Source organism: Zonotrichia albicollis, chromosome 3 (genome assembly GCF_047830755.1).
Source record: "Zonotrichia albicollis isolate bZonAlb1 chromosome 3, bZonAlb1.hap1, whole genome shotgun sequence".
NCBI lineage: Eukaryota > Metazoa > Chordata > Aves > Passeriformes > Passerellidae > Zonotrichia > Zonotrichia albicollis.
The window spans coordinates 79374588-79389035 of record NC_133821.1 but is presented as its reverse complement, the minus strand read 5'-3'; the positions used below and the strand labels follow the sequence as shown (position 1 = coordinate 79389035).

The 14448-nt window shown below is 38.5% G+C and overlaps 1 protein-coding gene across 1 annotated transcript in view; it reads left to right on the top strand.

Annotated features, from left to right (window-relative positions):
- The window catches only part of SLC16A10 (solute carrier family 16 member 10), a 65719-nt gene extending 51308 nt beyond the window's left edge, over nt 1–14411 (top strand). The window contains exons 4-6 of the mRNA XM_005485127.4: nt 6122–6265; nt 7772–8000; nt 9248–14411. Coding sequence (XP_005485184.3) covers nt 6122–6265; nt 7772–8000; nt 9248–9483 — 609 coding nt within the window. The 3' untranslated portion in view covers nt 9484–14411. The remainder of the gene's footprint in view (nt 1–6121; nt 6266–7771; nt 8001–9247) is intronic.
- The last annotated feature ends 37 nt before the right edge of the window (nt 14412–14448 follow it).

Below are 14448 nucleotides of genomic sequence, written 5' to 3'. Positions count from 1 at the left end.
TTCTTTTCTGATGATTGGGTTAATTTTTTCATTACTACTGAGCGGAATATTTTCTAGAAAAGGGAAAAGTGGTTTTGGATTGCTCTAGGAAGGGGGGGAAAAAAGGAGGGAGCATAAATGTCTGTATCCTGAGTAAGGAGTGTATCTCTGTATAAGGAGGAGAGACTATCATTGTCATCTTTTCCTTAGGACTTAAATGAAAATTGGACTACTTGATTCAATTTCAATTCAAGGCCCTGATCCACTAGATACTTGGCAGTGTATTTAGGACTGTCTTGAAGAATTGACACAATTAAAAGCTTTCTTCTGTTCCCCAGTAGAATGAGTCAGGTGCTTCACCCAGGTTTGTGAAAGCTGAGGGAATTATGACCATGTCCACAAGGACATCTCTAATCCTGAAGTGCTGTGGATGCCCTGGGAATAGTGTGGTGCTTGAACAGAGGTTTGAGGATCTGTTTGGATTTTACTTGCCTAGGTCCAATGGTTTAAGGAGTCTAGTTTTGAGAGATGTGATATGAATAGCACAGATGCTGTTGCTGAGCAATGATGTCAATCTCTGTTAGGACATGACAGTAGCATTGTACAGGATTTGTACAGAATATCCTAATCCATTGCTTTGCTATTCCATAATTTCTTAATGATAGCATATCATATAATGTGCTTGGTTTTAATTGCATAAGTTGCAAACTGATAACATTTTATGACATTAGTAAATGCCACAAGGATTTGTTGGGGAGGTTTCTCACGAATGGGACTGCTGGGGTATGGTCTTTGAGCTTTTATTTGCAGCATCAGCCTCATTACATTGTTGAGACAATAGGAAGATGAGATTAGAGAAATTAGGGTGTGTTGTTTGTTTTCTTTTTCCCCCCACAAATTCCTGTTGGTCCTTAGTTTGTGATGTTACCTGTTAGAGGTTTTAAAATAGATCTGCTGTTATTCTGGAAATTCAAATTAATGTGACTGACCTGTAACTCTCTAGGATGTTCTGATAGTAGCTGGTTTTGGACACAGTTGAGTTTTGAGAGTAAAGTAGGCCCTGGAAACACTGCTTTGGGCCACAAGAAATGGCTGGAACTAAGACTGTAAAATATAGATTGTAGTCACAAACAGGAATAAGTTAAAATAATGTTTTTAAAGGGTTTGATCCAATAATTTAACTCTCATCCCTTGTGGACATAACACTTAATTTTTTGTGGATCCCTGACTTTATTCTGCATCCTTGTGCTCAGTCACTGTGAGCTTCCAAAGATGTGTGCGTGCCTTATCTGCCTTGTTGCTGCTGCTCCCAAGCCACACCAAGCCACTGGTTTCCTTCACGTGCTCTTTAGGGTAACACTAACAGCTCTGAGATTTAAAAAAAAAAAATATATTATTACTGTTTAAGGCATATGGCTTCAGCACTAGCTGTTTTTTGAAAAAAAAAAACCCCTCAAAATTATTTTAACTGTGTAATTGTAAGCCTTGAGTATTTTTGAATTTTTAACGCTTAGGGTTTTAATGTTAAATAGGCTTAACAGTTAACCTGTTAACTGTTGTGTTCAGTTTTACTTCAGAAATTCAGATTATGCTTGTTCTGAATCTTCATGATGTATGAATTATTGTGTTTAATCTGCTTTACTCAATGGAGTAAGAGAAAAGTTCACTGTTGGCATGCAATGAATCACCTTGTTTATTTAATTATTTCCTTGTTCTACAGATAATTTAAATTGACAAGAGATAAAAAGAGGTATTACCACTGCTGGGGCAAGTGTGTCAGCCGGAGTTTCTCAAAGATATGCGTATGCATATTTGTCATGTGAAGATACTGAGCTAAAGTAATATTTCATAGAAGTTATCTCAGAATAGTGGCAATCCCTTAAAAAATTGATCCAGGTTAGGTATTAGTAATGCTATTTCTGTCTCTTAACACGAAGATCATCTTTTCTGTAGAAGTGCAGGAGTTGCTGGCTCATTTTGCTGTTTTTTTGCTTACCAGTGAAAGTTTCTTTGGTGGAGTCTGGACTAGAAATGTATTTGCCTTAAATGATCTTCCTGGTGCCCTGTATCATATAAAGCTTGCTGGCAACCAAGTTTCTTTTTCTGTTTCTCACCCTCCTTACCCCCCATTTTTGTGGTGAGTCCATATGTTGGAGAATAAACAGTGACTTTCCAGAGTTAATTTATGCTCTGCTTCTTAGTGTTTTCTGGAACATCCAATTATCCAGGACAGCTCAATGCAAAGAAAGAGATCACCAGTCCACCTGGACCCTGTGTGGCTGCTTCTCTCTGGGCTGGAGATAACTAAATTGCATAGAAAGTGAGAAAGTTATGCACAGTCTGCTCTTGTAGACCTTCCTGGAAATGGGCTATGGGGTTTTAGGGCTTTTGGTGCTGATTCCACCCTACAGTCCATACTGGCTTCTCAACCTCATTCCTGGGCTTGCACTGTTCCGTTACACTTATCTCCAGGAGCCAGAACAAGGACATTTGTCCTGGAAAAGTGCTGCCCCACCTTTGTATGGCCCCCTTCTCCAGCCACACACTGTTCTTTTCCACAGTGTTATTGCCAACAATCCTTGGCTGTTTTTACCAGCAATCCTTGGTTGGCTCCGCAGCTATCTGGCTATCAGTGTTTGAGACATGCACATGAGCCTCCTTATCTTCTAGGCTTCTGCACCCCCTCTGCACTTCCAGACAACTTGATTTGGAGCAGTTAATAACATTTCTAGTACACAAATTGTACCAGCAGTACTCCCTAAACATTTCCTTTTATCCTTAGGCTTGTTTACAGTGAAAGTGTCAGACAGCAGGATTTGCACCAGTAATTGAAGAAAAAGGTGGTTTTAACGTGCTCAGGGTTTCCTAGGTTTTATGCTGCCATTGGCCATCTGTTTTGGTCAGAGAGACTATTGCACTTAGCTTACAAAAGCTTTGCTTGATTGAGAATCCCCAAAATGGAATATACATGGGAAGAAAGTGGTTTAGAATTAGAATTATTAGTAAGAATTATTTCTTACTAGTTCATAACCGCTTCTTTCAGATTCAGGCTCTTGGTGTTCAGAAAAAAAAGGAGCTACAGCTTTGCTGAGATGGATGTCTTTGATTCACTGTGTGAGTGTAGCTGAAATGCATGTGCAGTGAAGGGGGGGCTTAGAAAAACCTGGGTCTTGGCTGGTTGGAGAGAGGTCAACCAGAACTGTGTATCAGAAAGCATTGCAGCCACTACCAAGTGGCTGCTATGTCTTCTAATCTCATTCTAAAGTAATGAGAATTTGGGGAAGATCTGTGTGTGTCACCCTGATAGCAGAGAGCACAGGCATAAAGGAAAATGCTGATGCCAGGGATGCATTCACTTCTGGTCTTCGCTGTCTATATATCTTTATTTGGAAAACTGGATTGTATAAGGATAAATTATATTTTTAAATCATGAAGAAACCGTGCTGCTCTGGACTGTAGTTTTGCCTGAGCTAACCAGGTCTTTTCTACATTTGGAAAAATCAGACCTGCAATTCAGCATGCACACAGTCCTGAGTGAAGAAGCAGCTACATTACTGAGAACAGGCACAACACACATTGAAATACTTTGGCCTTTGTGTGGCTGGGTCCCTATTTGACTGCTGTAGACAGTGCCTGGAGAGTTGTATAATCACAACCTGTATAGTTCTGCAATGAGGAGAGCATTGATGCCTTGAGAATATTCACAACTAATTGCTCATCGTGAGATTTTTGAGTAGTTCTAACAGCTAAAAAGCTGTGGAAATCTGAATCTTGCTGGAGCTACTTCATGAATATATTTAACCTAGTTACACTTACAGTACTGAATTAGTCCTGAATCACTGTATTTTCAGACAGTTAATACTGCTGTTGCTTATTTTGTGACGGTGCCACTGAAGATTGAATAAGCTGTGTAGCATCTGAGCATCAGCTCTGAGAGATCAGGCCAGGGGGCTCAGGGCTTTGTGCACTTAGTCCTGAAAAACCTTAAAGAAAGGAGACTGAACAAGCTCTCTGGACAGCCTATGCCACTGCCTTATATCTCCTTATATCTAGTTGGAAGCTTTCTTCAAGATTATCGTGTGCTTAAGAGTAGGGGAAGAAAAAAAAAAAAAACAAAAAAAACCAAAGACAACAACAAAACAAAAAATAAACTCAGTTAACAAATAAAAGAAACCAGAAACTAATTTAGATTTTTTTAAATTTGGGATGAATAGTGGTTGTTTTCTTGCTTAAGGAGTTAATTGAATCAGTATTTTCCCTCCTTGGTGGAAGAGCGGCAGCATTTCACCCCCTGTGCTGCTTTGAGAAATCCAGTTACTTAGTTGCAGGTACAGGGTTAATAGTTATCCAGATACAGAGCTTTACCTTGCCTCTTGAAAAGCCTCCAGGGAGTGGATGGATCAGGCCTGCTAATTTAAACAATCCAGAGGCTGCAGAAACCTGGACGTGGAACAGGTGACAAAAATTGCAAAGAACACCTTGGCTTCTCTTGCCAGCTGGGCCAGCAGATGTTGACAAGCACACAAAGGTAGAGGTGGGAAAACTGTCAGCTTTTCCTTTTCTCATCTTTGGCAGAAAGGGAGTAAGTAGAACAGCTTATCTTTTGTGTTTAAAAGTCATCTCAGATGAAAAATTTCATCAGATTCTGTTCTCAAATGTGTCTCACAAAGCAAAGGAAAAAACAGAAAGAGCAAGCAACATGTCTTCAATTTAAGTTAGAAGTTTTTCTTTAAAACTAGAATAAATCTTGTTTTTTCTTTCTTACAAAATCAATTATATTGGACAAAATAATATTAGATTTAATAGGCTTTCTGAGACATGTAAAAAAACTCCAACAGATTGTATATTTAAGAAAATTACTCTTACTCAGCAAGTCCTATTTTCTTGTTGGAAAAAAACAGGTCTGCTTGTATAGTAACATTCTGGCCAGGAAAGAATTCACACTATTTTGCTCTAGAAGTATTGGCTAAACCGGAAAATTTTCATTTTATAGATGAGAAATTAGGGGTTCTCTGGTTTGAAGCGATATCAGCCTGTGGTTACCTTGTCCCTCAAATGTTCTTACTACATCTTTACCGAAAATCAGTTTCTTCTGATTTTGTTTGTGTTTCTTCTGATTGTGTTTGGTCTTTTACATCTCTGAACTTTAACTTGTTTTCATTTGTTTACTTTTCTTGTTCAAAACTGGATGAACATGGATATTGCAGGACTGTGCAAATGATTTCTACATCTTCTAGCGCCCGTTTTGGCATAGCCACGCACCTTCCAAAAAGTGATAGTGAAAAAAAATCTCTTGTGGATAATTTTCTGATCTTTGGGGATGATTAAAAATAAAAACAAAACCAAAACCCCAAAAAAATCACAGCAAAAACCACAGATGAAAACCACTGTGGAAGTAGAGAGAATATAAAAAATGCAAATCCATTGAGCCAGTCTATATATATATATATATATATGTATTTTTTTTTTTTTTATTATGAGTTGAAAAGTTGGAATTACTGGCACTGGTAGTTCATCCTGTTGTGGTCCATGGTCTGTCGCTTTAGTTCTTCAGGCTGCAGTGGGTGATAAATCATTCTTCCAGTCTGCCCTGCTCGTTGCTGCTGAAGCTGCTCCCTCTGGTGGGAGCGCTCGCTGTTGTGGTTGGCACTGCAGCTGCTTCTGCCCCGCTTCCTCCTTGCCCCTGGACATCTTGGATGTTGGGATGGGACCTCCTGAAGGGCCTCTCCTGCTTGCACTGGCTTGTCTCCAGCTCTCTGCTTCTTGCTCCTGCCCTGAGCTATGTTGCAAGCTCGGTAGCCCGTGTGGCTTCTGTGTTACTTTGAATCTATCATCCGTAAATTCAGAGTGGTTGGAGAGAACACTTCTCAGTTATCTTGTTTTTTTTTTTTTTTTTTAGTCCTTAATTAGACTGAGCCTTCCTGTTTTCCTGATTCAATTCATTGGTTGTGGATAAAGCAACAACACATTTCAGATTGTTTTTATTGTGTTGCACAAAATACTGCATTTTAAAATCTGTAAAAGCAGAGTAAATCAGATGACTGTAGCTGAATTTGTGACTGACAGATTAATTCTACTTGACTCAGGTTTGCCAAGGTCTATCTTTTTAATTCTAAAGCAAATTTATTTTCTTTTTAAACAGATGAATCATGTAAAAGAGAGATTTGGTGACAGCGTGCCAGAAGAAGTGCTCCTGCTGTGTCTGGGCATTACTTCAGGAGTTGGCAGATTGATCTTTGGCAGAGTTGCAGATTATATTCCTGGTGCAAAAAAAATCTATCTACAGGTATGTGTTTATTGTTTCTATATTTCTTCGGAACTGTGGATTGCGAAGGATTTGATTTTGGGTACTGTTAGTAAGTAAGCAGAATTAACTGATTGGAGATTCAAATTTGAGAAGTTTCAAAACTCTAGGAAACTCAGTGTATGGCTTTTGATACTAGGAGCCTTTGGTGCAAAGTTCATGAATCTCTGATTTTTGTTGGTTTTTTTTTTTCATTTTCTCTGAGAAAAATCTCTTTCCTGCTGGCTGTTTTCAGCTGGGAATGAAAGAAATTGCTGTTCATTACCATGTGACTGAGAACCTTTGGGGGATTCTCTAGATTGTGCTTTCTCCGTTTTATCCCAGATTATGATTTCATAATGGCTTTCCCCATATAGGGGAAAAAAATTAAACCATGTTTCTCTAGTAAGGATTTTGGATCTCTTGATCTTTGACAGGCACTAATTTGGTGTCAGCTATGTTCTGTGCAAGTACACAGGGAAATGGCCATGGCAATACAGGTGGTGCATAGTTGAGGAGATTTTGCAGATGCAGTCCTGGCTTCCAGAAATGCTGGAGCTTGGGGAGGAAGGAGGATATACACTTCTTTCCCTGCACACTTCTAAATGATTTTTTTTTTTTTAATACTAGCAGTGTTAGTGTGGCATTTTGTAAAAAGCTTTAATTTACTTCCATATTGGCAATTTTGAGGTGTTTTTCATTTGGTCTCTTAAAATGAATAGCAAGAGAGGCATCTAGTGGGGGTTGTCTGCACTGCATTATGGAAATAAAAAATTCTTGGGAAAGTATTACTGTTCTGTTGGAGCATTTGTTATCATGGATAAATTTAGATTCTTTGATGTTTTATTACAGTTAGGTGGAACATTGGTTTCCAGTGCTTACATATGGATGGTGCACAGGCAAAACTGTTACTGCTTTTATTTTCTTTTTAATTCTGCTTCATTTTGCTGAAAGACAGTTTTATTCCTTTAATCTGAAACAAATAAATAATCTAAGATTATATTAGAAAGTCTTTTTAAGTATGCATGACTACAGCAGTACATCAGGATACTTTTTTTTAATGGAGAAATTAAGTGTTTTCACTTCTGTTGAATATAAGCACCCTGAAATAACGACTCATAATACAGATATTTTTACTTACAACAGCGAGGAGTCTAATTGCAGTATTCCAGCTATCTTAACCTTTTAATATTTCTGTGACTTATTTCTTAAAAACTATTAGTGCATAAGAAATGTCCTTGCACAATCATTGTAGGATAGTGGATTACAATTGCATTTTCAAAGCTTGTGAAATGGGTGGTGGAATTTCTTTGCCTGTCATGAGTGATATGTTTGTTTTATCTTAATATGTAACTTCTGACGGTGGTAATCCATGGAGACTGATTATTTTAAAGTAAATACAGGCAGGCAGTCTAATTCACTGCAAATGCAAGGAGGTTCATCTGATCCCTTAGGATTTGCAAATTTGATGCAATGCATTTTTATTTTTTTTTCCTTGTCCATATTTAGGTGGCCTCATTTTTTTTTATTGGGCTGATGTCTATGATGATTCCACTGTGCAATGTCTTTGGAGCTCTCGTTGCTGTCTGTCTCCTCATGGGCCTGTTTGATGGGTGCTTCATTTGCATTATGGCTCCTATTGCCTTTGAGCTCGTTGGGGCTCAGGACGTCTCCCAGGCCATCGGGTTCCTGCTTGGACTCATGTCAGTGCCTATGACAGTTGGTCCGCCTGTTGCAGGTGAGTGTAGGCAGGGTTTGTAGCTGTAAATGTGTTTCTGTGTTTGCATGACTTTAGAGAAACACTTTGGCCATGTTTCCCATTCCTGCATCACGTGCAGAGCTTTGACATCAGAGGTTTTCTCTGTGTGTGCTTGAGAAGGTAAAGGAAATTTACCTGCTGCTTGAGAGTTGTTAACTTACTGCACTCTTCAAAGTTTGCTCAGTCTTCTTCATTGTATGCAGGTGTAAAACATTCCTCATAAGAAGGATAGATGGGTTTCCAGTTGGATGTAGGACCTGACATTTTCCAGTTTGTACAAGGGACAGCCTATTGGTTGCTTGTGTTACAGAGGGCCTCCAAATTAAAACCTTAAAATTAACTGGATTCCAAAATTTGCTCATGTTAAAACCATTGTGAGGCTAAAGGCTCAAGTCACTTTAATTTCTCCTCATAAGTAGAAATATATATCTATAAATAAATATAAATATAAAATTATAATTATTAATATATTAAGTGCCTTTATTCATCCTTTGTTGGGAGACTGACAAAGTACAGGTTTTGAAGATGAAAACTTAAGTTCTTGGGAGGTAGAAATAGCTAGAAGTGTATTCTTCACCACTGATGATTTTCAGTGGTAATTTACCCTGAGGTTTGGTGAGTGAAAGGTACTTCATAAGATGTAATCGAACTATGCAGCATTATAAAGGACAAAATTTTAATGATAGAACAGCACAGACTTGGTGCTTCCTACTATCACAGCTATTAGTACTTAAATAGAGTTTGACTAATGGGAGGAATTTGGAGAGAACAATTAGAGTGAATTATTGGGAAACACACTTCTTACTAAGAGGCCACAAGGAATGCAATATATGGAGTATGTCTAGAATTAGAAGAATGGACACATTGATCAAAGGTAGCTGTTTCCAAAAGGAGGGAGAATTTCTCTAAGTCATGGCAAGATACAGGTGCTGGAGAAGCTCAAACGAGCAACTTTCACATAGGAAAGATGGTGCATGTTTTCAGTGGATGGTAATTAAGCAATTTTTAACTGGTTGAGGGGTGACATACTGAGCTCTTCATTACTGCTCCAAGTCAACTCTGGAATACCTTTCTACCTCCATGTATTCCCCTGTTTGGCCATCAGGTTGTCAGTTCTAGTGGTTATAATCTGTGCCAGCTCTTGGGTTCCTGAGCCCAGAGCCATGGCCTGTTTTCTGCAGATTCCTGAGGCCCCTTTATTTATGATGGTGACTTTCTATTCCCAGGTTTGCTGCGGGACAAGCTTGGCACCTACGACGTGGCGTTTTACCTGGCTGGAGTCCCTCCCCTCATTGGAGGAGCGATCCTGTGCTTCATCCCCTGGGTCCACGAGCGGCAGAAGTTGAAAGCGAGAGCAAAACCTGTTGATGGAGAAACTACTGAGAAAATGCTGGAAAATGAAAGCACTTTGGTGTCGGACACGACAGAAAAGCCAGCCAAAGAACTGGATTCTGGCTTTTGATGCTTTTTTTCTTTTCCCTATACCATCCTGACCTCATCCTACAGAAACCAGATTTTAACTTGTTGGCTGAAGATATTGAAGTCTTGAACTATTGCTCAAATTGCAGAACTGCTACAAGAATCTTTTATACCATTGAACTTTTTTGACAAGTCTTTGAATTTGATTTCAAGCCACATTTTCAAGGTATTTGAAGTTTTGTAGCTTTAGTGTGTACGTGCGTAGTGATTCTGTGTGTGAAGAGAATATTTTTCTAATCCATCAGAACTGATTTCTGGAAATGTGAAAGCTGTTTTTCCTTCACTGACCCAGGGTTCTTCTATGATGTCTATGATCCATCCTCTGCAGGCGTGCCCCTGGGTGTTTATACTGGATAATGTAGTAGCTCTTATGACTGATCTGTTTTATTGAAATTTATCATGCTGTTTACAGTCTTCTGTAATTCTCTATCATGAACACAAATATGCATCTTTTTGCTGAAATGATTGTTTCATTAGAAAGCTAAATTATTATACAACTGTTGAAACACTCACTTGTGTTTGCATTCACCTGTCACAGTAGCCCAAAGAACATTAAGGATGGCGTTTTTGATGGGCTCAGGTTTTGAATGTGTCCAAACCAAGCTCCAAGTGCAAACACGTTCAGAAGTTAAGCTGCTGAATAATAGATTTTTTTTATTGTTGCTATTATTATTGTTATTATTATTATTATTATTATTATTTGGTGAAGGCAATACCCTTAAGATGTATGTTTATAAATCTTTTTTCAGGCAAACCTCAGAGTAGTGGATAGTTTTGAAAGTGTACTGACTAATTCTTTGGAGCAGTATTGTGAATTAGATTAAATTTCAAATTATTCTGTTGTACTTCTTAGGATTTCTTTTTTTGTTGTTCATAAAACCAAGACAGCTTTAAAGGATACATTCTAAGTGCAATACCAAGTTGTTTTTAATGTGGAAATATACATGAGCTATTAAAACAACATTGAGCAATTCAAGATTTTTGCACTATCTGAACATGCAGGTTTATTACAGGTCTTTATAGCTGTGCTCAACTGCCTGTAGATTATATGGCTCCATATGTTTTTCAAATATAAAGAAATGCCTTTGCATGTCCTATTTCTTTCTTAACACCCTAAACTAATAGCCCCATTGCTTATGTATCCTTAGGTATCATGCACTGTTTGTCAAGCAAGTAACCTCTTTTTCTGAAAAATGCTTGAAAGTATAATACTTTGAGATGAAAACACTGCTTTTCAGTTTATCATAAAACACTTCTAAGCATACTGCTTATCTACAGATATGGTTCAGCAATCACTGGAATACTTAATTTTTTATTTCAGGTCCATTTGATACCAATAATTTTTGTTGCTTCTTTAAAAACTGTCATAGCAGAGAGTAAACTAAATGTGATCTGGGCAAAATGCATATTATTCAAGTGCTTTGTTTAATTAGTAACTGTTCTTTACATAAACCATGGAGGCATCCTGTTTGGGATTTTCTTTATGAGAGCCTTTAGTATCTTTTTTTTTTTTTTTCATTCTTCTTATTCCAGTGTTGTAGTAAATTGCTCAGAAAACCCATATAAAACAGCAATACTATTGCATTTAATGTTTACATCTAGCAACCGACAGAAGTTCTTTAAATATAATCATGCAAAGCATTGTAATTATTGTAGACCAAAGCTCAGGCATTTTTTATATTGCAGAATTTCAAACCCTACTTTGCAAGAGTGAGGTCTAAAAGAATTGAAAATTAAAATGTGAGAGAGACATATGTGGAGGGACTTGGAGGTGGTTGTGGGGAGGGGGGGAAAACCAAGGTCCCTTCAGGTTCACTGGGACTTGTGCTTTGGCACATTGCAAGTACTTCTGAAACTGTCATTGAAATATGCATAGTAGTGTTAATTAAAATTACTGCCTTCATTACAAAAGTGATGCTGACAGCCAATGCTGCTCTTGTCTGGAGTGTTCCTGTAGAACGTGATATTCAGTATTATTTTCCATTTGGGCAACACAGAAGGTGGTGTTGGCTAAGTGTGATATAAGACTCTCGTTTCCTGTTGTCCTGTTATGAAAAATTAGTGTTCATCATGGATCTTGCATTTCATGTGTTTTCTAGCCCTGAGTTTTATACCAAAAACAAAGCTGCTGCTTTTTTTATCACTGGTGCAATTTGAAAGGGTTGTGACCAGGTATCTTGGTGTAATTATGGCATCTTTCCAACTTTCTGCTCTGCATCTCTAAATTATCTGGGAGAGTATATAAAATAATTGTTGTAAAGATTTATAAATTACATGGAGATGGTATATCAATAGTATGGATCCAATATTGCCATGCTGTTTAAAAAAAAATAAATCCAAACTCTCATATTTACATAAAATTTATAAAAATCCCCAAACCAACAATCCAAAAAACTTGCAGAAATCGTGACCTCTGTGAGAAGGGTGCAATGACTTAATTGTTCAGGAGTGATTCCTGTGGTAGAATCACCTGGTGAGTGGGATGTTGGATGAGAGAGAAGCAGAGTTTGGGGGGAACGAAGCTCCGCTGGTGTGATGATGTTGGAATAACAAACCCATTTCTGATGCAGTGCCTGTTTTGCAACAATGCTAAAATGGGAAAGGCCCTTCAGAGAAGGTAAAGTAAATTGCTGTTTAAGAACTCTATTAACAAGTTTTCTGTTAGTTTGTTTCTGTGGGGGAAATGTCCAGTAGCACATGCTCTTTTCTGGACAAAAACATAAGGTATTTATGTCCTAAAGCTAGGTAAGATGAAAAACAAGTTCAGATTGTTTGTGCTGAGGCTGACCAACCACTGAGAAACTTATTGAGAGAGATACTAAATTCTGTATGCCCTGAGGTTTTAAAAATGAGGTTAGATGACTGTTTTAAGAAAACCCAACAAATAAATCCCCAGCAAACTAAAACATGAAAAACCCCACACAAATAGCAACTATTTTGTAAATTTATTTCAAAAAATATTTAATGTTGTAGTAGTGGAGAAAAGGACTGAATATTCAATTTTATTTTAACTGAATAAATGCAAATAAGATTTTGTAACAATTTATTTTTGCGTGTGAAAATCTATTCATGGGGAACCTGCTGAAATCTTACTTTGATGACCCAAATAATGCAAGCCTTAATCTGGTTAGGGTTAGATTCTAAAATTAAAATAGCAGCTTAATTCAAGAAGGCCCTTAAATCACTCTAATCTATCTCTCTCTTGAGAACAGTTCATAGAGTACTTTCTATAAACATTGTTCTTGTATCCTATAAACAAAGTAATCATCTTTTCATTGAATGTTATCAGGGTAAATCTTCAGAAGAAAATGCATAGAAACGGGTTCATTTGAAGTGGCAGTGTGAAATTTCCAGTCCTATGTGATGCTGTCATTTAATACACCAGAATCTTGAAACCAATACTAATTTTGAGCAAGGTTTTATTGGTTTCATACTTTTTCAGTAGGTATGAGATCCTTTTAATCTAAAGAAAACTGTTCAGCAAATAGTCTGAAATAATGGAAACCCTTTGGGTTCTTAATTACATCTCAGCTATGCAACAGGATCCAATGTGTAACTAGTGAAGTATTGATGGATTTGTCCTGGCTACATTTGGAGACCTGTACAAATCTCAGACCCAGACTTCAAATTATAATGTAGTTAGAATTTCCTGCATTCAGGTCTTCATCTGTTCAGCATTAGCCTTTAAATTATTTTTCTAATTTTTTTTCCAGTGAGAATTTATTGTCCCTGAAAATTTTCCCCATGAGTCAAAGATGCTGTAGCTGTTCCGTGGCCTTTCTTCAGGGTGTATTTGGCATCAGATGAGGCAGACAAGTGACACTGTTCTCCTTTGGCCCTTCATGCACTATGTGTGGGCACTTAATTCCCGCCTCCCTGCAGGGATACTGGATCGTCAAGCTGATGCCCACCACACTGGGAATGGGTGGTACTTCCCAGCCTTCCCTGGATGAAGCCTTTGAGCAGGCAGGTTTTGGAGGGCTGGGAGGTTGCATCACCCCTGTGGGAGGCAGCAGGTGATGCCATCTCACAGGTACCAGATGAGTGCTTTGATCACAGGCTCGTGGTGTCAAAAAGGGACGTGGCAATTGCAAAGCAAAGTGCCCTGCTCAGGTCCTTGCCTCGGGTGGTACATGCCAGAGGGACAGGAGGGGCTTCCTTGCAGCCCCAGAGGGTGTGTGTCAGGTTGGGGATCAGTGCCACAATCCTTGGGGTCGTCCATTCGGGTCAGCATACACGGCCGGGCTCTCCCTGTGCTGGCTCGGGGCATTCCCAGCCCTGCTGCTGGCACAGAGGCAGTGCCTGGGCTGGGGCCCACATTCCCCTCTGGAGAGCTGGAAGTGTTACACAAGTCAGAAAGGACCCCCTGCTATTAGGAGAGTGTGTGTCTATCCATGAATACAATGTGTTTTGAGCAGGGCATGCAGGAGCAGTCTGCATCTCACTAGAGGAGGAGCAGTTCTGAACTGCGAGAGATGACTGAGGAAGAAGAGATGATACCTTTCTTTGCCTCCCTGTTGACAAGCACAGCACCAGTGGAGTTCCAGCCAGCCAGTGAGTTTCAAGTCATGTAAGCTCTGGCATATGTGCAGTATGCCTTCTAGCCTATACATAACTTGTGTCAACAGCTGTAATGTTTTGGAAGTGCATATGCTAAGATTAGAGTGATTTTATACTAAAATGTTTGCTAATATTGACAACACTGACATTTTAAGTATCTTTATAGACATCATATTTTGTATGTTGTTTTTGATATTAAAGGGTATATACGTTTTGCTAGCCTTAACTCCAGTCTTTCAAGTTCTGCTTTGTTAGAAGGGTAAGAAATTAATGTCTAATGTTTTTTGTGGTGCTAAAGTAACTGTGATCAGTCTCAAATTATTCAGAATAAAGATGGTAGTTTGTAATTGCCCCATTTGTTACTGCATGCATCATTTTTAGTCTTACT